This window comes from Cnephaeus nilssonii, assembly GCF_951640355.1.
Source record: "Cnephaeus nilssonii genome assembly, chromosome: 17".
Taxonomy (NCBI): Eukaryota; Metazoa; Chordata; class Mammalia; order Chiroptera; family Vespertilionidae; genus Cnephaeus; species Cnephaeus nilssonii.
In genome coordinates, this window is record NC_137088.1 from 37,671,804 (window position 1) to 37,695,459 (window position 23,656).

A 23,656-nucleotide genomic window follows, 5' to 3' on the forward strand; every position below is an offset into this window, starting at 1 on the left:
CCAACATTCAACAGACATTTATTTATTAAGGTTCAAAATACAAAAGCTGATGCGGGCCCATGAACCATTTACTTTCGGCTGGAAAGGCGAATCTGGCGCATGCGCAGTAATAGCATCTTGGCTGCGCTACGTCCACGTACTACAACTCCCGGCAGGCTCCGGGCACGCCGCCGGCGCGTCGCGGACTGCTGTCGTAGCGCGGTAGCGCGGGGAATTTCGAGTGGCAGTGGAGCGCGGGAGACCAGTGGGCAGTGGAACCCCTAGCAGCCTTTGGGGAGGCCATGGATGGCCTGGGCGAGCCTCGGTGGCCTCCGGGCCTGGAAGTTATGAAGGTGAGTGCTGCGGCCAGGTTGGGGGCGCGCGGGTGTCAGCGGGAGGCCAGGCCCGCCTGGAGAGGACCCGGCGCGAGGGGCCGACTTGGGCCAGGGTACCCGGTTTTGCTCTGCCACTTGCCCACCGGCCGCCCGCGTGGCTCTGGGCCTCAGTTTCCCGGGGACAGGCCTCGGTTCCTTTTTCTGAGCTGAGGTTGGCGGTCTTCGGGAACCGGGTATTCTGCAGTTCAGCCACAGCAGTAACAGTGACCTCGAGAAAGAACGGTTAGTCTAAACAGTGGAAACGACAGCGGTTATTAACCCTTTCGGAGGGTTTACTACGTGCGAAGCATGATGTAAACTCTCCCCGTACCTCAGTTGAGAATTCCCGAAGTGACACTGGACATGATTTTGGGTAGAATTTGCACCAAAAAGCATTTACTTAATCACTGAGTGAAGCAGGTCGGCTCCTTTACGTTTTCTTTAATTTGTTCTAATTACCCTCAAGAAGCCTGGTGCTGGTTTGCCCTGACTCCTTCCTAACATGTCCTAACTCGTAACAGTTGTGCATGTGTCTCCTTTAAACAAAGAGATCAGGACTCAGGCTCAGCATTAGCCAGCCTTTCATTTAATGGAATTATTTCGCCTAAATAACATGGATTTGGGTTTTGGCAAGGCATTTCAGTGGTGGTGAGCCCAGGATTCCTACTCTATTTGGTCAAGAGCAAATACATTTTGCTGTGCTAAGAATCAGTTGCTTGGTTTTTCTCCTGGCGGGCAAGATCACTTTCTCATTCTCTTCCTCGGTTTTGTTTACTTGAGGATTATGGTAGCTGCCCCACTGACTCAGAAGGCGGATCTGAGGATTAAGTGAAGGGACTTGTGGGAGGTTAAAGTAAGTGTGAACCTCATTCTTCCTGTCGTCATCAGTGTCATCTACAGCCCCTGGGGAATGGAGATTAGCCCCATGGTGAAAGCTGACATTGTAGAAAGGAGCTAGGAAAGCTGTGGTTTTTCAGTTATGGTGGCTTTGGTATTCACGCACCGTGGAGAAGAGCACAGATTTGAGTTAAGGCAATTATGCCCATTCTCAAGAGCATAGCCCAAACATAAGTGCTAAGAAATAGTTTTATAAATGTTACATGGTGATCAATTTCTGTAATGCAAGCAGAACAACTAGAAAAAAAATCTTTAAGGTGGAAAGCAATTAGTCATCAATTTGGAGAGTACCGTAAACAAACACTTGAATTGCCATGGTTAACTGGACATGGTGCAAAAATGGTGGTGCTGGGTTAAGTCTGATCTCGGCCTCTCATTTAACTGTGTGACCGTGAGTTAGTTACTAAAACTCTGAGCCTGAACTTCCTCAACTATAAACTGGAGGCTAAAATAAACAGCCTATAGGGTTGGTTAAATGAGTTGATGTGTGTGATAGTGATCCTGTCTGACTTTCTCACTGTACTTATGTGTGGCACATAGTGGGTGCTCAAAAATTATTTGCCAGTTGATTGAAGGTATCTGGAAGTCAAACATTCAATTGATGCATCTTATTATTAGCACTTAACGTATGTTAACTTTTCAGTCCCTTTTTATTTGTTGTTGTGAAGATCTAATTGGATAAAGGAAGTGAAAGTTCTGTAACCTGTAAAACTACCTTTTGTTTGTAAATTTAAGCATATCCTATATAATAAAAGCCCAGCCCTACCCCGGTTTGGCTCAGTGGATAGAGCGTTGGCCTGCGAACTGAAAGGTCCCAGGTTTGATTCTGGTCAAAGGCACATGCCCAGGTTGTGGGCTCCATCCCCAGTGGGGGGCTTGTAGGAGGCAGCTGATCAATGATTCTCTCTCATCATTGATGTTTCTATCTCTCCCTCTCCCTTCCTCTCTGAAATCAATTAAAAAATATATATTTTTTTAAAATAAAATAAAATAAAATAAAATAAAAGCCCAGCAACCATAACGGCAGAATGACAAGAATAACTGCTCGACCAGTCACTATGAGGTGCACTGACCACCTCTGGTCCCTTTCCCCGGCTGGCAGGCTCCAATCTCCGATGGCAAATGGACCGGAGTGGGTGGTGGGGGGTGAGGGCGGCACCAGGCCAAAGCCCCTGCCCCGCCGGTCACCCCCCACACAGGGGGTGACCTGCGGCAGGGGTGGGGCCGGTGAGAGGGCGGGAACGGCCGACCTCTCGGTCCCTCCCCCGGCCATCAGGTTCCCATCGCTGGATGGCAAATGGGGAACTGGGGTGGGTGGTGGTGGCGGGGCAGGGCCAGCTGCCGGCAGCCGGGGAAGATGGCCCTGATCACAGGCTAGACATAGGGACTGTACCCACGCACGATTTTGTGCGCCGGGCCTCTAGTTTGTATATTTCTACAGTGGTCTTTAGAGGCAGGTTCCATGTTTTCTGTGGCTTTACTATCTCACCACAGCACTGAATTGAGTGTTCACCACCAGAGAGTGTTCATTGATAGAGTCGATTGAGCCCATATTAGAATCCTGAAATCTTAAGGTTGGGAAGCCAGTCCCTTCAGTATTTTAATCCTTTTTATTATGTATTCTGCCAATTTCTCATCTTGGGTTTTGTTTGAACTCTTCCAGGGACAAAGAATTAGCTGCTCCCAGAAATAGCTCTGTTTAAAGTTCTTCCTTATATTGAATAGAAATCTTACTCTAGATCCATGGTTCCTAATCTAGGATCCATGGAAAGACTTTAGTAACTGGATTATTTATAAAAAATTTTGTCTGTATGTGTGCTTTTCTGAGAATAGAGTCCACAGTTTTAATCCATTTTTCGAAGGGATCTGTGACCCCAAAAACTTAAGAACCTTTGCTCTGATTATTGTCTTTTCACCCATTCTCTACTTCCCCGTTCCACTTTCTCTAAGTTAAAGAAATCCGAGGGATCCGCTTGATCTGTTTGGGTTGAGGCACATCAGTGTGCACGTTACTCTCTTGAAGTGGCATGACGGAAATTCATACCAGAACCTATATATATATAAAAGGCTAATATACTAAGTGTCCTTCCCACTGTCCAACCAGTTGCTATGACGCACACTGATCACCAGGGGGCAGACGCTCAATGCAGGAGCTGCCGTGACACACACACAGAAACTGCACCATGGACCTGGCACTGGCAAAGCAACACTCGGCTTCCCCCAAGTGGGACACAGGCCCCGCCACCACTCCGAAGCGACAGCCCACCTAATCGCAGCCTATGCTGCCATGGCACAAAATGCGGCCCACAGCCCAGCCCAGCCCACAAACGGTGGCTGTGGGCGCCAGGTAATGACGTCACGTTTTTGTTGACATTCTGAAGCTGAAATTGTCGACAGAATATGTCCGAAGACTAACTGTTGCCACAACATACCTCTGAAGCCGAAAGAAAGCGACGTCATCCACAGAACATGTCTGAAGAACAGTCATTGACAAGTACTACCAATACTGGTAGGAACTGCCTTCATAGCGCAAATGAGGTAAATGAGGATGCAGTTATCGAACACAGTTGTGGTGGAATAACTGTTACATGTCAATTTTGCCAATTCCTAAATTTCTCCAATGAAAAACCATCTGAAGGAAAATTTACTCGATGTTGTAGCAAAGGCAAAGTTTGTCCAAATGATTTAAATTTTTCAGAATACCCGGCATATTTAAAAAAATTAGTGATAAACGAAGATTCTGACAGTAAAAATTTGATGGAAAATATTCGTTGTTAAATCTTGTTGTTATTGTTTTTTACTAATCAATTTATATATTAATGTACATTTTACTAATTTTCTTTCATCTCTGACACTTCTATTATAGAGAAAGGGCAAATAGTGATATAAAAATATTTCTTCTAATTAATTTCCTTTCCTGAATTCCTATAAAAATATTTCTTCTAATTAATTTCCTTTCCTGAATTCCTATGTGCAAGAATTCATGCCCCAGGCCACTAGTGTTATATAACAGCTCGTTTGATGTGGTGTCACCTTCCACAGATCTTGCTCAGCAGACCTGTCAGAACCACTCCTCCACCAGAAGCGGATGGTTATATGGAAGAAATTACAATAGACTAGATGCCAAGGCTCTGTCTTCCAGTTCTCTTCTGCTCTTAATCGATTTTCAACGAATCCTCTTGCTTTTTGAGTCAATGGTAGCTTACCATATAAAATGATGAAAGGTTTTGGTATTTTAATGTTTATTTCCCTGGTTTAACAATAACAAAAATTTCTGGCTTTGACAGGTTATAAATGTATGTGTATATAGTAGAAAAAAATTAAACTTCAGGATAAGTGGGTGTCTTTCTGATACATATATGTATTATGTGTATTATTTGCATTTCAGACAGTAGATGATTTGCTGCGGTGTGGAATTTGCTTTGAATATTTCAACATTGCAATGATGATTCCTCAGTGTTCACATAACTGTAAGTATATACTGTTTCTGTTAATTAGTAAAAATGTGATTTTTATGTAAATTAGTGTCGGGTTTGAGCTTCTCTGCCAGTGACTGGACCTTCTTGAATGCTGGGTATTCAGAGACGGAGAAGCCATGAAAAGTTGTGGGTATATAAGAGAGTCTTTATTGCAGAAGCCAGTGGCCATGTAGCCATTGCTAACAAGGAGCCATTAGACAAAACTGTTCCTTCAAAGCAAAGTCCCATTCAGTAACCACACACAGGCTAGGTAACAATACATCTTTCCCACACAGTAGTAGTAGCCTCTGTACCCACAGCAGCAGCCTGCTGGTCAGCAATGCAGCCCCACATAGCAGCAGCCTGCCTTACATGGAAGCAGCCTCACCCAAGCTGAGCCTCCTAAGCAGCCACCTGAGCTGGTCAGTGACATCCTTTCTGTTACTTCTTTCCAAATAGTGACCTCAGTCTTTTGGGTTATAGAAGGGCACACTTGTGCAGTGTACATACAGATTACTGTGGCCTTGCTCGCACCTGTGTATAGTCCTTGGATACCCTGATTAAGATTCTCATGCTCAGAGTGGCCTTGAACATCCAGCATACTCTGAATAGGGTCCCTACAAGTAGTATTAATTTAACATCAAAGATATGTATACATTTATTTCTCACTTTTAGCTCCATCTTGAAGTTTTTAGGTCTTTTCCACCATTTCCTCTTGAATATTGAAGTTTTTACAAAACCTCCTATGTTTTCTATTACTTCCCGCTTGGTTATTTTTATGCCTTTTATAATATTTACTAGAGGCCCGGTGCATGAAATTTGTGCATGGGGGAGGGATGTCCCTCAGCCCAGCCTGCACCCTCTCCAATCTGAGATCCCTCTCACAATCCAGGACTGCTGGCTCTCAACTGCTCGCCTGCCTGCCTTCCTGATTGCCCCTAACCACTTCTGCCTGCCAGCCTGATCACCCCCTAACCACTCCCCTGCCAGCCTGATTGATGCCTAACTGCTCCCCTGCCAGCCTACTTGCCCCTAACTGCCCTCCCCTGCAGGCCTAGTCACCCCTAACTGCTCTCCCCTGCAGGCCTGGTCTCCCCCAACAGCCCTCCCCTGCAGGCCTGGTCCCCCTCCCAACTGCTCTCCCCTTCAGGCCTGGGTCCCCCCCAACAGCCCTTCCCTGCAGGCCAGGTCACCCCCAACTTCCCTCCTCTGCTGGCCTGGTCACCCCTGACTGCCCTCCCTTGCAAGCTTGATCGCCCCCAACTGCCCTCCCTTGCAGGCCTGGTCCCTCCTAACTGCCCTCCCCTGCTGGCCTGATCGCCCACAACTGCCCTCCCCTGCTGGCCTGGTCCCTCCCAACTGCCCTCCCCTGCTGCCCATCTTGTGGTGGCCATCTTGTGTCCACATGGGGGCAGCCATCTTGTGTGTTGGAGTGACGGTCAATTTGCATATTACTCTTTTATTAGATAGTATAGAGGTCTGGTGCACGGGTGAGGGCCAGCTGGTTTGCCCTGAAGGGTGTCCTGGATCAGGGTGGGGGTTCCCTTGGGGCGTGGGGCGGCCTGTGCGAAGAGCCTGTGGTGGTTTGCAGGCCGGCCACGCCCCCTGGCAACCCAAGTGGAGGCCCTGGTATCTGGGATTTATCTATCTTCTACAATTGAAACTTTGTAGCCTTGAGTGGAGGCCAGGGCAGGCCAGGAAGCTGGCTTCCTCCATCGCCAGGGAAACCCAAGCCTCCTGCTCGCTCTGTGGCTGCAGCCATTTTTGTTGGGATTTATTTATCTTCTATAATTGAAACTTTGTAGCCTTGAGCGGAGGCCAGCGCCGGCCAGAGCGGGTGGGAAGCTTGGCTTCCTCCATTGCTGGGGAAACCCAAGCCTTTTGCTCGCTCCATGGCCGCAGCCACCTTGGTTGGATTAATTTGCATACTCACTCCTGATTGGCTGGTGGGTGTGGCTTGTGGGCGTAGTAGAGGTACGGTCAATTTGCATGTTTCTCTTTTATTAGTGTAGATGCTTCTTTCTCCTAAAAATGCTACTTAATCACATTTGCAATTGTGCATAGGTAGGGTAGACGTACTAGAATTTTGATATTATAATGATACTAGAGGCCCGGTGCAGGAATTTGTGCACAGGTGGGGGTCCCTCAGCCTGGCCAGCGATCGAGGCCTATCAGGGGCCAGCCGACCAACCTCCCGCAGCCCCTCCCTTTGGCTGGCCGCCGCCTCCCCCCCTCCCCCCCGGCATTGGGGTGTTGTGGGGGCTGGCTGGGCAGAGGGAGGGACCGGGAGAAGGGCTGCGGGAGTTTGGTTGGCTACGGGAGGTTGGCTGTGGGAGCGCACTGACCACCAGGAGGCAGCTCCTGCGTTGAGCCTCTGCCCCCTTGTGGCCAATGCTCATCATAGTGACTGGTCGACCAGTCGTTCTGGTCGTTTGGTCGTAATGGTCACTTAGGCTTTCATATATATAGATACCTTATCAGCAGTCACCAAACTTTCAGACCTCATGGACCACCAGTGGTCCGCGGACCACCAGCTGGCGACCACTGCCTTAGATGATGGAAATACTCTACCTCTTAAGTCAGATTTTGTTAGAAGTCAGATTCCTGTATTATTAATATAGCTTAACTAATTTATGTCGCATTTATGTTTTTGCAGACTGTTCTCTCTGTATAAGAAAATTTTTGTCCTATAAAACACAGTGTCCAACTTGTTGTGTGGTGAGTTGTTCTTTCCTTTTTTATTTTTAAAAAAACTTAATTCAGTGGTGCAAATATTTCTGCTTCATGTGTATGCAGAAGCCCAAGGGAAGATACGTAATTATTGAATTGAGCTATATAAAAGACATTTTGAGAGAAAGGACCTCTCAAACATATATGGAGAACTGTGCTTTGTTCAAGTTTTTATGGGGACTTCTGATGACCTAAATATATTTTAGGAGGAAAAACTAATTTTAAGGCCAGAATGTAGCACTCATAAAATGTTAAGACCCATGTTTTTATGGCTTTTCACTTGTTATTCTCACATTGATAGGAAATCTGATGGTAGGATTATTTTTTGTAAGTGATGGGTGAATTTGTGCAGAAGGCAAAGATTCATGGCCATTGGGGTGAACCCAGCCTAACTGGTCCCTTACCTCTTTCCCAAAACAGACCTTCAGGGACAACACTAGGAGATTTGTTGTTAGTTTTGTTAGTGGTTTCTGAAGCTTTTCAAGTAGTGAAAATAGATGAAAAGATAGGTTAAAAGGGAAAGTAGACATTAATAGGAGTAAAGAAAGAAGAAAAAGAGACGGTAAGGCCTAACAGCAAGGACACTTGGACTAGTTAAAGGGTTTGGGTTCTCGTTCTGTTAGGTTCATGGTGTGAGGATGCCATTGAACTTCTCTGAGCTATTAAGTAAAGACCCTATGTAAGAGAAGATAGTTTGTTTCTCGAGTCTAAGCTCTTACAACATCAGGCATCGTGTCTTTGTCAAGATGGTATCATCACGGAGATGAACTGTATATCATTTATGCTAAATAACTACTGGATTTACCATTTTCATCTTGCATTCCTAAAAACCAATCTTGTTTTTAAGAGAGCATCTCTTCTGTTCTTTGGGAGAAATGTTTGGTAAAGCTGAGTGTTGGCATCCTCACTCATATTAAGTTTTACCTTAGTACAGAGTATATATGACTTTACCATATGCAATAGAGAACTTTTATCAGACTTCCAGTTGGCTGATACTGACTCAGTGTTTTTAAATACCATATTAGTATGAGATAAATAAACTTTATTTTAGGCTTTCCTGGAAGACTTAATGGGATGGGGAGTCTCGGGAGGATGGGTCACACATTTTAAAAAACAAGATCATGACAAGTAAATTATTGCTTATGACTTTTTTCCATCTGTTGTTTTTCTTTTTTAGACAGTCACAGAGCCAGACCTGAAAAATAACCGCGCATTGGATGAACTGGTAAAAAGCTTGAATTTTGCACGGTATGATTTGATTTTGTGACTAACCCCTAACTACTTTTGCCTTTATTGTGTCCCCTTTTTACTCTGCACTTTTGGGGATTAGAGAAATCAGGGTTGTGTATTTGGGGTAAAGTAGGGAGGCAGCAACAGTTATTTATCAAGCATAGATAATTTAATTATAATGGGATTTTCTCCCTCTACTTAACAGAAATCCACCTGTTATGAAAAACAAGAGTTAAAATGCAGATTTGAGCACGCACTTACTTTTGGGTACTATAAAGATACTCCAGTTTCATTTTTTATTTTTCCTGCCCTAGGCCTAGAGTCAACCATTTCCCAAGGAGCCCTGGTTCCTTTTATTGGAGACTATAGGCGTATGAAAATTCGTGCACTGGAGGGGGGGGGTCTCTAAGCCCAGCCTGTGCCCTCTTGCAGTCCGAGACCCCTTGGGGGATGTCTACCTGTCAGCTTAGGCCCACTCCCCGGAGGATTGGGCCTAAGCTGGCAGTTAGACATCCCTCTGGCAGCCCAGGAGCCATTGGGGGATGTCCAGCGCTGCCGAGGAGGTGGGAGAGGCTCCTGCCACTGCCTCTTCGCTCATAGTTGTCAGCCTGGCTTGTGACTGAGTGGAGCTCTGCCTGTGGGAGTGCACTGACCACCAGGGGCAGCTCCTGCGTTGAGCGTCTGCCCCCTGGTGGTCAGTGCACATCATAGCGACCGGTCTTCTGCCATTAGGGTCAATTTGCATATTACCTTTTATTATATAGGATGGTGTTTAGAAATCAGGATCTAGAGTGGGCTCTGCTCATTGTTACTGGGGTGTCATTGCTTCTAGGCCCTCTCCATAGATAGAGTTGGGCAACTATATGTATATTTGTGCATGTATATTTATGTGTTTACTAACCCATGTATACACATACATCTATAATTGTTTCTGTGTCCATCACATATTAATCCATTCATTCTTAATCTGATTTTCTTAGCATGTATAAAATGATGTGCCATGTGAAATATGTACTAGCCACTTTATTAAAGTCAGAAACGTAGCTTTTCTTCTTAACTGATATGCATGTTGGTGAAGGTGAGTTTGTTCACCTAAAGGGATATAAAAAGGCATGTTTTACCATACGGCATCTTGAATTATTTTTAGTTTAAATCATGCAAGTCGAGTAGGAATTTTTATTAAGAATAAACTGTTTAGTTAATGGTAGGTGCCCATGTACTTAGCGTATGACTTTCAGGCTTTTGGAGCATTCTTGGATGTACATTACATTGCATCTAAAAATGTAAAGAGATTTCTTCCAGTAGAATTGCACAATGATTGATCCTAAAAAAACGATCAAATTTAATATTCTGCTCTTACAAATATGACATTCTAGAATTTGGCTGGTTAGTTATTTCCCTAAGCAAAGTCATAAAAAGGTGGTAAGCTTTCCTAGATGAAGAAACTCTGAGATTCTCTGATTCTCATAATCAAAGTTACTGCTTTTTTAATTTTAACGTCTTTCAGTCAGTTGAAGCCTGTGAGAAAAGATGGAGTCATATCTTAGGAAAGGAATTTTGAGACAGTATAATTGTATCTCAGGCTTATTTTTTCCCTCTTCAGCTGGTACTGAAAACATAACAACCTCCCTGCTAAGAAAAAGGGAGTGTTATGGAAGAGAAGCGATCAGTATCTTTGGGTTCACAGACCTTTTGGTAACTTAAAGGGAGGCCTTGGAATGACTGTACTCTCCCCTTCCTCCCTCCCAAAAGGAGTAGATTATTTAATTATTCATTACAGTGGGTGTGGTGGAGTGGGAAGCATTCTCTGTAGATTTGGGGTGGTTTTATCATATACTTCTTTTGTTAGCCTTGGAGTTGCCTTTTGGTGAACATTCCTCTGACATTTGTCATGTCTAAAGCACTGTGGTATCTCATTTGCAAAATTAGGAATGAAATTCAAGCTAATTTTATTATTTAAAATCTTGTTTACGATTGACAAGGGAAGAGGTTTACTTTTATGACAAAAATGTAAGATATTTATATTGTTTGTTGATTTTGTTTCTTCCTGTCTTTTCATAGCCATTTTATGACATAATTTTTAAAACTTTAATATTCTAAATGGGATAATAAAAGGGTATTGGAAATAATTCTAGAGGTTTTCAGACACAGGCTGACATGCACATCTTACATTTTCTTCTAACTGTTGCCTTTTATTTTAAGAACAGTGTTGTTGTTTTTTCTCAATTCAATTTTATTTAAAATAATGGCCTTAAGAAACTGTGTGTTGAACAAAATTTAATTAAGATATGTTTGTCTTAGTGGAATGTCATTCTTGACCTAAGTAAGAAAATACTGTTTCTGTATTTTTGCATAGCAGCCAGTCTACATCTATATCATTATGTTTATGAATTGAGAGAGTAGAACATAATTTAATACTTCGGTTTATTCACCATCGAGGTCTGAATTTTTCTCCATGTATTTACTCCACGTTTAAGAAGTTGAACATTTTAGATTATAACTGTGATAGGTAATTCCCTTAGCATCTCACAAAAGTATGTAGAATATAATTTTACCTTTTCTTATGGTGAAATTTAAAGTAGAAGTAGAGTCCAGTCTTGGCCCTGCTAGTTCTGATGTGAATGTGATCGAGATGTTGAACCTTTTTGACCACTGTTTCACATCTGCAAAGTGGGAACAATATTGTTGATACTTTGAGAGATTGTTGTAAGAATTAGAAATGAAGAGTTATATAAAATGATACCCAGGATAGTACTTGGAATAAAGGCACCTACAAACATCCCTATTATCATATATATTGTACCTCTGTTAATATAGTGCTATCCTATTACATGTTTATGCCCTAAGGTGCTAATAAGAATTTGTGCTGTGGTGGGCCTCTGCCCATCTAACTAACTGGTCCTAGATTGCTGTTTGCATGTTTCAGATCAGAACAGGCACTTGCAGGGAGTTTCACTAGTTACTGAAGTCCATGGGCTTGATTGCATGGATTTCAGGATTGCCCCTGTCCACCCAAAGACCTATTTTGACTCTTGATTCTTCTTAGCTGCATTCTGAAGAGGTAAGGTTATTGTGTAGTTAACAAATGGGCAAGATTTAATATTCTAAAGTCCATAATTCATCCAAAAAATGTGTGTTTATAATGAATGCCTTTAGGCATTGTAATACCAACTCACTTTAATATGTATTCATCACAGTGATGGAAATTATAGGAAAAATTACCAATTCAATTTAAATCTAAATAACAGTTTTGGAATTAATATTTTTACATAGCTCATTTAAAATATTTTTAAAAGTTTTATTGAAATATAATTAACATACAATAAGCTGTACATATTTAAAATGTGCAATTGGGTAAGTCTTGACATTGGTTCCTATGAAACTATCACAACCAAAGTAATGAACCTATCCATCACCCACAAAAGTTTCTATGTGCCTCTTTGTGATCCCTCTCTCCTGACCCTCACAGCTCTATTCCCCAAGCAAACACTAACCTGTTAACTATAGTTGCATTTTCTAGGTTTTTATATAAGTAGAACCATATATCATAATTTTATATGTATTACAAGGTATGGGTTCAAGTTGATAATTTTTGCATATAGATATCCAATTGTTTTAGCAACATTTGCTGAAAAGGCTATCCTTCTATTATTTTTTTTTATTTATTTCAGAGAGGAAGGGAGAGGGAGAGAGATAGAAACATCAATGATGAGAGAGAATCATTGATCAGCCGCCTCCTGCATGCCCCACACTGGGAACTGAGCCCACAACCTAGGCATGTGCCCTCACCTGGAATCGAACCAGGATCTCCTGGTCCATAGGTCGACACTCAACCATTGAGCCACACTGGCCAGGCTACCCTTCCGTTCTTAATTTGCCGAGTGTCTTTGTCATGAGGGGTGTTGAAGTTTTGTCAGGTGCTTTTCTGCATCTATGGAGATGATCATATGGTGGTTCTCCTTAGTCCTATTAGTGTGCTGTATGTATACTTTGATTTTCCTGTACTGAAACACCCTTGCATTTCTCAGGTAAATCCCATTTGGTCATAGTGTATAATACTTATTAATGTGCCATCAGATATGGTTTAGTCATATTTTGTTGAGGATTTTTGTATCTATACTCTTAAGGAATATTGGTCTATAGTTTTCTTATGGAATCTTTCTCTGGCTTTGGTATCAGGATGCTCCTGGCCCCATAGAGTGTTATAGAAATTGTTCTCCTCCTCTTATTTTTTTTTTTGAAGAGTTGGAATAGGATTGATGTTTTTTAAAACTTTTATTTTTTTAATTTATTGGGGAGACATTATTTAATAAAGTTATATAGGTTTCAGGTGTACCATTCTATAACATATCATCTATATATTGCATTGTGTGTTCACTACCCCAAGTCCAGTCTCCTTCCATCATTTTAAAGCTGTGTAAATTGCCATAAATAATCTCATGGTTTTAAATAACATTTGTACATACATGGCTTCCAAATTTATATCTTCAGCTAGATCTCTTCCCAAAACTTTAGCCTTATATATCCAGCTGCTCATCTCACATCTCACATTGGTCCTCTTGAAAGCAGCTCTTGACAGCATGGCCAAAACTAAACTCCAAACTCCCTATGTCACTCCCCAACCCCCACTCCACATCTGCTGCTCCCACAATCTTCCTCATCTCAGTAAATGGCAGCTCCATTCTTTCGTTTGCCCAGGCCAAAAACCTTGGAGTCATCCTTGACCTCTCTCTTTCACATTTATCTGTCATTCCACCAGTAAATCCTGTTGGCTGTATGTTTAAAATACTTGCAGAATCTGACAGCTGTTCATCACCTTACCAATATTCTGTCCATGCCAGTGTCAGCTGAGATTACTGTGATCACTTCCTAGTGATCTGATTTCTTCTTTGCCCTTTTACAATTCTTCTGAGGACAGCACCATGGTGACCCTTTTCAATAAAAAGTCAGGTCACACTCAGTACCATCCAGAGATGGCTTCCCATCTCATCGGAAGCGAAAGCCTGAGTCCTCAATGGTAGTCTTCTGCTTCCTACATAATAGGATCCCTCTCTGACTTCATCTCTGACTTCTCTCCCCCCCTTTTTTCCAGCTCCAGTCACACTGGTTTTCTTGCTGTTTTTCAAACATGTTATTCATACTCTGACCCTAGAGACTTTGACTTACAAGTATTTCTAAGTGAAAGTTTTCCCAGATATCCATGTGGTTTAGTCCTCCACTTGCTTTGGACTCTATTTTTCACGGGTCATCTTCTCGGTGAGGTCTTCTGTGACCATCCCTGGAGTCTGAAGCTCATCAGACTTTCTTCCCATAGTACTTTTCACGTATGTTTGGTGTGTCTATTCTCCCTCCCTTTACTGTAGTGTAAGCTTCATGAAGTCAGAGACTACTTTGGTATCAATTATATTTCCACTGTCTAGAGACGGGCACATAAAGAAATGAATGAATTTTAATTTTAGCATGGGCCATAATTTTATCATTGCAGTATTGAAATTAGCAGATTCATAAAGTAAAATTCATCTCAATTGCTTGTATCAGTATTCATTATTTTTTATTGCTGAATAATATTCATTGTGAATATACACAGTTTCATTATCTATTGATGAATTTGGATTGTTACCAGTTTATATAGCTAGTATGATAAAAGTAGTCAGGAACATTTGTGAGCAGTCTTTGTATAGGCATCTTTTTTTTCATTTCTTTTAGCTATATATCTAGGAATGAAATTGCTGGCTTACAGGGTAGATGGATATTGAACTTTATAAGAAATTGTCAAACAGTGCTCCAATTGGGTTGGACTACACCCACCAATAGTGTATGGAGTTTCAGTTGCTCCAAATCCTGTTTAGTATTTTGTACTGTTAGTCCTTTTAGTTGTAAATATTCTGTTGTGTGAAATGGTAGCATTGTGGTTTTAATAGCAGACAAACTTTAATGCAAAAAGTATTATGAGATTATAGATATCTCATTGTCATTTAATTTGCATTTCTCTCATAATACTTTTTGCCTTAAAGTCTATTTTGTCTGCTATTAATGCTGCCACATCAGCTTTCTTTTGGTTAGTGTTTGCATGGAACATCTTTTTCCATCTTTTTGGTTTCTTAGGATATATTCTCAGAAGTAGAATCAGTGGATAAGGCAGTTCCATTTTTAATTTTTTTGAGGTAACTCTATACTGAGAAGTAAATGATATTTCTTCCTGTTGTTCCCTTAGATCAGTGGTTCTCAACCTTTCTAATGCCGTGACCCTTTAATACAGTTCCTCATGTTGTGGTGACCCCCAACCATAAAATTATTTTCGTTGCTACTTCATAACTGTAATTTTGCTACTGTTATGAATCGTAATGTAAATATCAATTTAGATGAATGGCTCTTACTGAGAGTGATTTTGCCTTCCTTTTAGCCCCTCCCCAGGGGACATTTGGTAATGTAAGCATATTCACGGTGTCCCCAAAAAATGTATACACAATTTGAATAATTATAAAGGCAGTATTTATTAAAATACATTTCATTTTCAAAATGTAATAGAATCTATAGACATTGTTTGTGTACCTTTTTGGGGGACACCCTGCATTTTGGTTGTCTCAATCTGGTTGGGAGGAAGATATGCTACTGACATTTGGTGGGTGCTGTAGTTGCTTCTAATCTTCCTACAATGCACAGAACAGTTCCTTACAACAAAAAATTGTCTGACTCAAATTGTCAATAGTGCCAAGATTGAGAAGCTGTGTCTTATTTTTTTCTGGTTACTTACAAAATTTCCTCATTACTTTTTATTTTCTAGTGGTTTGATTATGATATGCCTTTTTCCTTCCTGGGATGGATTTTAATTCTCTCTTACAAGACACTATCTTTTTATCCATTTGCTTATGTTCTCATCTTTTTTCTTGAACATATTCATCATGGTTACTTTGATGACATAGTTACTTTTTTAATGACTTCTGGATCTGCTTCCCTTGATTATTAGTTACTTTTCTTGCTTCTTTGCATGTCTAGTAATTTTTAATTGTATGTTGAACATTGTGGGTGAAAATATAATAGGGGCTATAAATTATTTTTCTTAGAAAGATGTTAAATTTTTTGTTCTGATAGGCAGTTAAATTACCAGCTCTTCACTTTTATCCTGTCTAGGCCTGGTTTAGTATTTTGTTAGGTTTGGTCTATTTTAGTTTTACTTATAGTTCTAGGATGTGATCCTTCTTCCTACGTGTGGCCTTCGTGGGGTTACAACTGAATGTCAGATCTTACACTGAGGTCTCTCAGCTTTGGCTGGGCTCCAACTCCCAACAATTTTCTAGCACTGAACTTTAGAATCTCAGCTTTCCAGCATCTGTGTCCACTGACCTTTGGAACCTCAGCTTCCTGGCATCTGTTTCCTACAGTGTCTCCTGGTTTCCTCTTATGCTTGTGCAATCTTGGAGATGATCAGGAATTGACAACATTTTCTAAGCCGACTTCTGGGGTTCCCTTTCCATGGCTAACCTCTATCTACCAGCCTGTCCCTCCAGTCCTAGCCACCTTTCCCTAGAACTGTGGTCTCTGTTCCCTCTACCCAGTGAGATCACTGGTCTGTGTTTGACTCAGTTTAATACATAACTTCCAGGGGACATTCTTGGGGGAAATACCTCATGTTTCTCTTCTCGCAGGGATTCCAGCCTTATGTTGATTATAACCCATGCTTACAAACAGTTGTTTTATATATTTTATCCAGATTTTAAAGTTATTTATGATTGGACATTAATTCTCAGACTAGCTGTTCTCCATCATCAGAATGTGAAGTCCCTCCATTTTTTAATAGAGTAACTGATTTTTGAAGTTAGATATATTATTTTTTATTTATTTTATTCTAGAAGAAACAATTTGGTTTGGTTGTCATTATGGAGTAAGTTCTATCTTTCATAGAAATAAGTGTTAATTGGGAAAACAGCTTATGTTAGTTAACTTACTACACGTTACTTGGTATCTTAATTACCCGTTGTGTTTTTTGTGCTTAAAGGAATCATTTGTTGCAGTTTGCCTTAGAGTCACCACCCATTTCTCCTGCTTCCTCTTCAAAGAATCTTGCTGCCAAAGCCCACACTCCTGTAGCCTTCAAACAGTCTGTAAAGCAAGGAAGCAGGTTAATGGAGAATTTCTTGATCAGAGAAACTAGTGGTTCTACATCAGAGTTGTTGATAAATGAGAATGAAAACAAATTCAGTCTTTTGAGCAGTTCTGCAAAGACCAAAGAGACACCTTCTTTAGAAAGGACAGCTTCAAGCATCGCGGGTGCTAATGTTCCTGAGGCACCCTCTACATCAACTTTGAAACAAGTTACTAAAGGTAGGAAATGATTTTCACGTGTATTTTCTTACTCAGTGGGAATCCTCTCATCCCACATTCCAGATGAATAAATAAGCAGCATTTTAGACTCTATCCAGAGCCTAACCACTCTGGTTTTGTTAGATAATACTGATAGCTCATATCACTAAAGTGTGACAGCACATGTTTTCTGGACTATTTGTGTAATTTGCTTAACTTTTTGATGAGTGGGTCAGCTTGTTTAACCTATTGCTTCATGTCTGTTCTTGCCGGTGAAGTTTAGAGGACGCTGGGTCTTAGACATCTTTGGTACACTCATAGCACACACAGTGCAGGCTATTAGTTGTTATTAAATTTAGATTGGCATTAGTTTAGTAGTATGCAAGTATTTAAAGTTCATAAGGGTATGTGAATTTTACCTGCGTTTCCTAGCATACCTTATATTTGCTCAGTCCATCAATTCACAGTTCTTATGGTAGTGTTTATAGCTTGATAGTTATTTTTTTTCCTTTAGCAACATTATTTTTTCAAATGAAACCTTACAAGGAGCCATAATTTGAAAAAGAGATAGAAGAGATACAATAGGCCCCGCTGCCTTAGAGACGTGCTGCTCCACCTGCTCCTCCCCTTCGTCCCTGCCTGTTACCCAGAGTGGCGGCTAGGCCCCAGACTCCGCCCACATCACCGTAACCCATGGAACAGTGGGAGAATGATTGCGTTTTCCGAATTTTAACTTACAAGCGAGAGCTAAATTAACCAATTTGTAACCATTGATAAATTGAGCAGTAATTGGCTTAAACCAGTAAATGCTTTGATCTAGCTGCACCATCACCCCTTCACCCTGCCCCCAGCCAAGTGTGTTTTTCTCAGGTATTATGATTGCTTCGGAGCTAACATGCAGGAATGCCTCCTAAGCGTTGGGAAAACCTAAGTTTAGTTTTATAGTTTGGTCACATCTTGGTAGAAAAGATTTAACCAAAGCATTTTCTTTTTTTTTTTTTTTTTTTTAATATATTTTATTGATTTTTTACAGAGAGGAAGGAAGAGGGAGAGAGTTAGAAACATCGATGAGAGAGAAACATCCATCAGCTGCCTCCGGCACACCCCCTAACTGGGGATGTGCCCGCAACCAAGGTACATGCCCTTGACCGGAATCGAACCTGGGACCCTTGAGTCCGCAGGCCGACTCTCTATCCACTGAGCCAAACCGGTTAGGGCTAACCAAAGCATTTTCTAACAAACACATTTCCACACTTTTCTGCAGTGTCTTCTTCTAGGCCCAGGATTTGAATTATGTGACTTTCCCCAATTCAGTCATTACCCAGTAACCTGTCTGTCCCACTCCCATTTGCCGGAGATGTCATCTTTTTCTCTTCTGTTTTTCTAAGTCATGTTAATGTTGGAATTCTGTTTATTATCTTAATCTCTGAAAGATTCATGTTATAATATTTTTGCCCATTTTACAAGCAATAAAGTTTTTCTTTCTTTCTTTAAAAAACAATACAGTGGAATGTCCTGTTTGCGGGGTTAGTATTCTAGAAGATCACATCAATAAGCACTTGGACAGCTGTTTATCCCGTGAAGAGAAGAAGGAGAGCCTCAGAAGGTAAGAAAGTTAAGCATCACCATTGAGCCGCTTTAGCTGGGTGCTTCATGTGCTTTATAAATTTGGGGCAGAAAATACAATGTTCAATGTATCCTGGTGACCAGTTATCCAAGTCCCTCTCCCACATGCTCTTTCCTTTACTCCTGTCAGTTGACGCTTCCATTCCCTTTGCCAAATAGGATTAACTATTGAATTTAACTGCTAATAAAATTTGACTTAAGAAATTAGTGATTTAGGATTAAATTTTATTTTAACTTGTTTTCTTCCCTTAGAACTACCATAAAGCCCCTTAGCCAAAGAAAGCAAGTTTAGACTCTGAATATAGAACATATAAGATCTTTCTTTGGTTCTTAGGATGCCCATAAATTTTGTAATTTAAAAAAAAAAAGGGTTTCAAAAACAAAAATTGTTTTTTTCCAAATAGGCAATTATCTACCTATAACATTAAAAGGTACAAAAGGGTATGTGTGAAATGGAATGTCCTCCTGCCCCAGCCCCCAACCACCAGGGGGCATAGGTAGTAAGTAGTCAACTCACTGTTTGCACCCAAACTTCTGTTTTGCCTCCTTTAAATATCAAAGTCACAGTAATTTATTGATGTATTATACATACAAATTGTTTGGGAATGAAATTTTAGTCAAAGATATATTGCAAGGTGTTAGGGAATCAGAGGTTAATGAAGATAATAAGCAGAAGCTGCAAATTTGAGGAGTCTGGCGATGAAGCAAAGAAGAGAGATGAGATGATAGTCTGAGAAAGAAGTAAACATCAAGATCAAGGAAGATTTTATTTTTTAAAATAGAAATTGGTTAAGCTTTCAATCTCTTTTTCCACTGTCTCCAGGGAGAGAACAGATGATAGATGAAACAAGGTTGGGAGCATAAGAGATGAAGAGTCCAGTCATGAAGTTGTCCTTGATGTATAGAAAGAACCCTTCTTCTGAAGTGGGGGTGGGGTAGTAGGTGATAATTCAGAGAGATTTGGAAAAGGAGAGGAGGGAACTGAAGAAATTGATGGTATCTTGGAGTGGGGTGAAGAGAATGATTGGCTCTTACTGTTTGGTCTGTTTTGAAGGACTTGGAAGAGTATTTTCCAAAAACCATGTTAATAAGGCAGGACCGTTTACTATTTTTTGTGATTAAAGATAAAATGGTGTCACAATTTTTATGAATAAATATGGAGTGAATTCAGGTTCCAGGGGACAAACTCATGCTGTTATAACTTACAAAAGGTAGCATATGCAGCATGATAATGCTTTATTAATTTACAGTGGGGGCATTAACTGATAGTTCTTATTGTAGTGTTTTTAGTTTGAGAGTTAATAGCACTTTTTTCAAGTGAAATCTTGCAGTGAACTAAAACATATGAAATAGATAAAACTGGCTGTGCTGCATTAAAGTAGAGATGGAGGGCCTTGGGTTGTACTGCTTCACCTGACCTCCCCCGTTGTCCCTGCCTCTTATCCATGGTGGCTTCTAGGCTCCCAGGTGCCTCCACAAATTCCTACGTAGTCTTGTGTGCACAGTACTCCCTCCTAGTGGGTAAATTTGTTGACGAGAATAAAATTTAGTTTTTTTTTCCAGGTTGCTTAGTTGAGGTTTGGAATAAATGAAGGTGTGTCATCCCAAGGATTATTTCCCATAAGCCATGAGAATCTGATGATCTGCATTTCTCTTTAGAAATGTTTCTTCCTAAAGAAAGAGTTGGGAATATAGAGGCTGAGCATTTTCTCCTTGAAAAGTTAGGAATCAACACTGATACCTTGCTTAGACTGCTGTTTTACTAGATGCATCCATCATATTTCTTCTAACACATTTAACTCAATTAATCCAAAGACATACTCATCCATGTATAATTAAGTTCAAGTTCCACTAGTTGTTCCAACCCTGCTCCATGGGATGCTATAGTCCTGCCAGTTGCTCTGTTGTGCAGCTGAGAAGCACCGCAAACCGAATCTCTCCCTCAGGAAGACCATACAAGTTAGTGATTGAAGGCTCTGAGAAGTTCTACATTAAAGGTCATTGTTGGATTTTTCTTTAATCCAGTAACTTCTAAATCTATTTCATTCCCAAACCTATTTGTCCTCATAACTCATATCTTGTGAAGATGCACTTAGGGAAATATTGAGCCACATTTCTAAAGAAGTTACATCTTGGCCCTGGGGTCTGTTCACATGAAAGAGTCTCTGACATGTAAACATTTTTCTCCACAACACCCTGACAGGCCATTCCTCGGTGTGGATGACCACTCTTACCCATTCTGTGTAGATTCGTATCAGAGTTGATTCAAAGAATGCTCTTTCTTTTGATGTCTTCAGATTCTCAGGATTCTTAATGCATTATTCCGTTTCACTAAATCATGGAAGAAAGATCAGTGTCATTTTCATGTTTTGGGAAACATTTATCAGGCTTCAGATTTAACATTCTTGGTAGAAATTGTTGATTTCTGCTGGTGCTTTTCATTGTAAATGCTAGCGAACAGTACAGTTTTTCATTAGATTTCATAGTCATAAGTTAATCATCTATCCTTGATAAAATAAATCTTTTAGATATACAAACTTAGTGAATTGTTCCTCACAATGTGCTTTATAAACTCATACAGAATGTTTCAGCTCTGACTACCTACTGAGATTTTATTTAGCCATAATTGTATCAGTCTCATTGAGTTCAATAGGCTGTCAATTATAAGAAGTGCAATTCTCAGAAAAAAAATGTAATCTGTTGAGGTTTTACAGGTCTTTCTGCAGTTAAATAGTTATCTCTGGCATTTAGACTTTATTAGAACATAAAAGAAATAATTTATCCAGGGAATAATTTAGTAGAGAAATGTCTATTTTCAGTCTGTATATCACTGTACCATATCTCTCTATGTTCTTTACTATTTGGATCAGCTTTACCCTGTGAAACCTTATTAATATAGATTTACGGCTCCACTTCAGGACCAAGTGAGTTGGGGTGATGTGGAGAAGTGACTGAGAATCTGCATTCTAAATAAGCTCTTTGGGGGGCGGGGGCGCTGTGAGATCCACTCGAATTTGGGTAGCATGACCTTTTGTTAATAGGTATATGGAAGTCCTTTGAATAATCTTGTAGGTTTTTTTTTTTTTAAATAAACCTATTGCTTTCAACTTCCTATTAATTTTTTCCTGAACCTTTGATAGTCTTGTTTAAAAATGATTTGTACCGACTGCCTTGAATACATATTTATGAAGCACCTAAATGCCATAGTGTTGAGTCAGGTGATGCACTGGGAGAAACAGATTACAATCAGATTAAAACTCATTAACTTGTTCGTGTTTATAAAATTGCCTCAGTTATTGATATCCATAGGTAGCTTGAATTCTGTTCCATTTTATTTATTTATTTATTTATTTATTTATTTATTTATTTATTTTTCTGGACCTTTCAGACCAGCTGGGGAAACACTTGGTGCGAATTCTGTTCCATTTTAACAAATAATGTTTATTAACGTATTTTGGAGGGAGTAAAAGAAAGTCATTTAATAGGGTTTGTTATATTTAAAATTGTATCTTAGTGCTGATGAGTATATTAATTATGAAAATAGAATGAAGAGCCAAGTGGTGATTTTGCTAATATACTTCTTGTAATACCTTATATACAGTATTTGTTTAGTATAATTAATTTAAGTTGAAGAGAACAAACCCCTGTTGTGTTTTTTGCTGTTATTTTCAGTTGTGTTCTTTGAAGATGATACCACAAGAATATCATCTACCTGTCAATTTTCTGAATTCTCTTTTCATTGGTGGTAATGATTTGGGCAAAGCTAATCGTCCCAACAGGTGTTCTTTTATTTCATCTACTGCTTTTGCAATATGATTGCCTTGAGTTTGAGGGGCACTTTTGCCTGTGGATCAAAACTTCTTCTAAAGAAGCTATCTATAATAATAAAAGCATTATATGCTAATTAGACCAGACGTCCTTCCTGAGGAAGCTGCAGCGGGCGGAGGCCAAGGCAGAGGCAGCCGCTGCGGTGGTGGGGGTCAAGCCGCTTGCACGAATTTTGTGCATCAGGCCTCTAGTACATGATAATAGTGTTAAATCCATAGCTTAATACTCAATAGCATTTGTACCCTAATAATCTCATATAACTGGCTTTTATAGAGATTTTGCGTGGAAACCATAGGCACATTTTAGGAAAAGCATGCTATAAAGGGATAGAGAATTGGATAAGTCTGTGTAAGTGTGGTTCTCAGTGAAGTTCTCATAGCATTTAGTTCACAAGCCTTCTATGTGAGGCCCAGGTCTGCATCTTTAGGACTGACCTCTTTCTGACACCTAGTTTCTCTAAGTTTGCTGTCACCTAGACCCCTCAATCTAAATGTCCCACTGGCACCTCAGATCGGTCATGTTGAACACTTTTAACTTTATTTGTAAATTTCATCCTTCTTTTTCCCATTTTTATCTTAATGATTGTGTTCTCTAAGTCAACTGGTATTGAGTCAAAAGGTAAATTACTATTTTACATGCAAAGCATTTGATGATTCACAATAACCTTTAGTGATCTCTTTTTCCCCCTTTTTAGTTCTGTTCACAAAAGGAAGCCGCTGCCCAAAACTGTATATAGTTTGCTATCAGATCGTGATTTAAAGAAAAAGCTAAAACAGCATGGATTATCTATTCAAGGAAATAAACAACAGCTCATTAAAAGGCACCAAGAATTTGTTCACATGTATAATGCCCAGTGTGATGCTTTGCATCCTAAATCAGGTAAAGCAATAAAACAATGAGTTATGCGTGTCCTGGATAAAGCCGTTTGTGTAGCTCAGGGATTATAAACCATAGAAAAAACTTTTTAATAGATACATTTTTGAAAATAGGTAAGATATGCAAATGTATTCCTTCAGAAGGTACTAGATATACTGTGATAGCCAGCCTTTCTCTCAGCCAGTCTCAGTCCCCATTTCCTTCTCAGAAGCAGTTACTGCTGCCAGTGTCTTATGTGTCTTTCCAGAGATAGTGTGGGATAGAGTTGATCTAGAGAACCTGGGTTATAGTCCCATCTTTGCAGCTCAAAGACTCTGTGACTTTGGGCAAGTGCCTTAAGTTCCTTATCTCACTTTT

The 23,656-nt window shown here is 40.4% G+C and overlaps 1 protein-coding gene across 2 annotated transcripts in view; it reads left to right on the top strand.

Annotated features, from left to right (window-relative positions):
* Positions 1-209: 209 nt before the first annotated feature.
* The window catches only part of RAD18 (RAD18 E3 ubiquitin protein ligase), an 81,523-nt gene continuing 58,076 nt past the window's right edge, over positions 210-23,656 (top strand). Inside the window, exons 1-7 of one of the 2 annotated variants that reach the window (XM_079795551.1) lie at positions 210-332; positions 4,639-4,720; positions 7,365-7,426; positions 8,616-8,686; positions 16,665-16,990; positions 18,476-18,575; positions 23,118-23,302. In XM_079795551.1, the coding sequence (XP_079651677.1) occupies positions 282-332; positions 4,639-4,720; positions 7,365-7,426; positions 8,616-8,686; positions 16,665-16,990; positions 18,476-18,575; positions 23,118-23,302 (877 nt within the window). In that variant the 5' untranslated portion in view covers positions 210-281. Of the gene's footprint in view, positions 333-4,638; positions 4,721-7,364; positions 7,427-8,615; positions 8,687-16,664; positions 16,991-18,475; positions 18,576-23,117; positions 23,303-23,656 lie in introns of those variants that run through there. The other variant, XM_079795552.1, reaches the window with a different exon arrangement.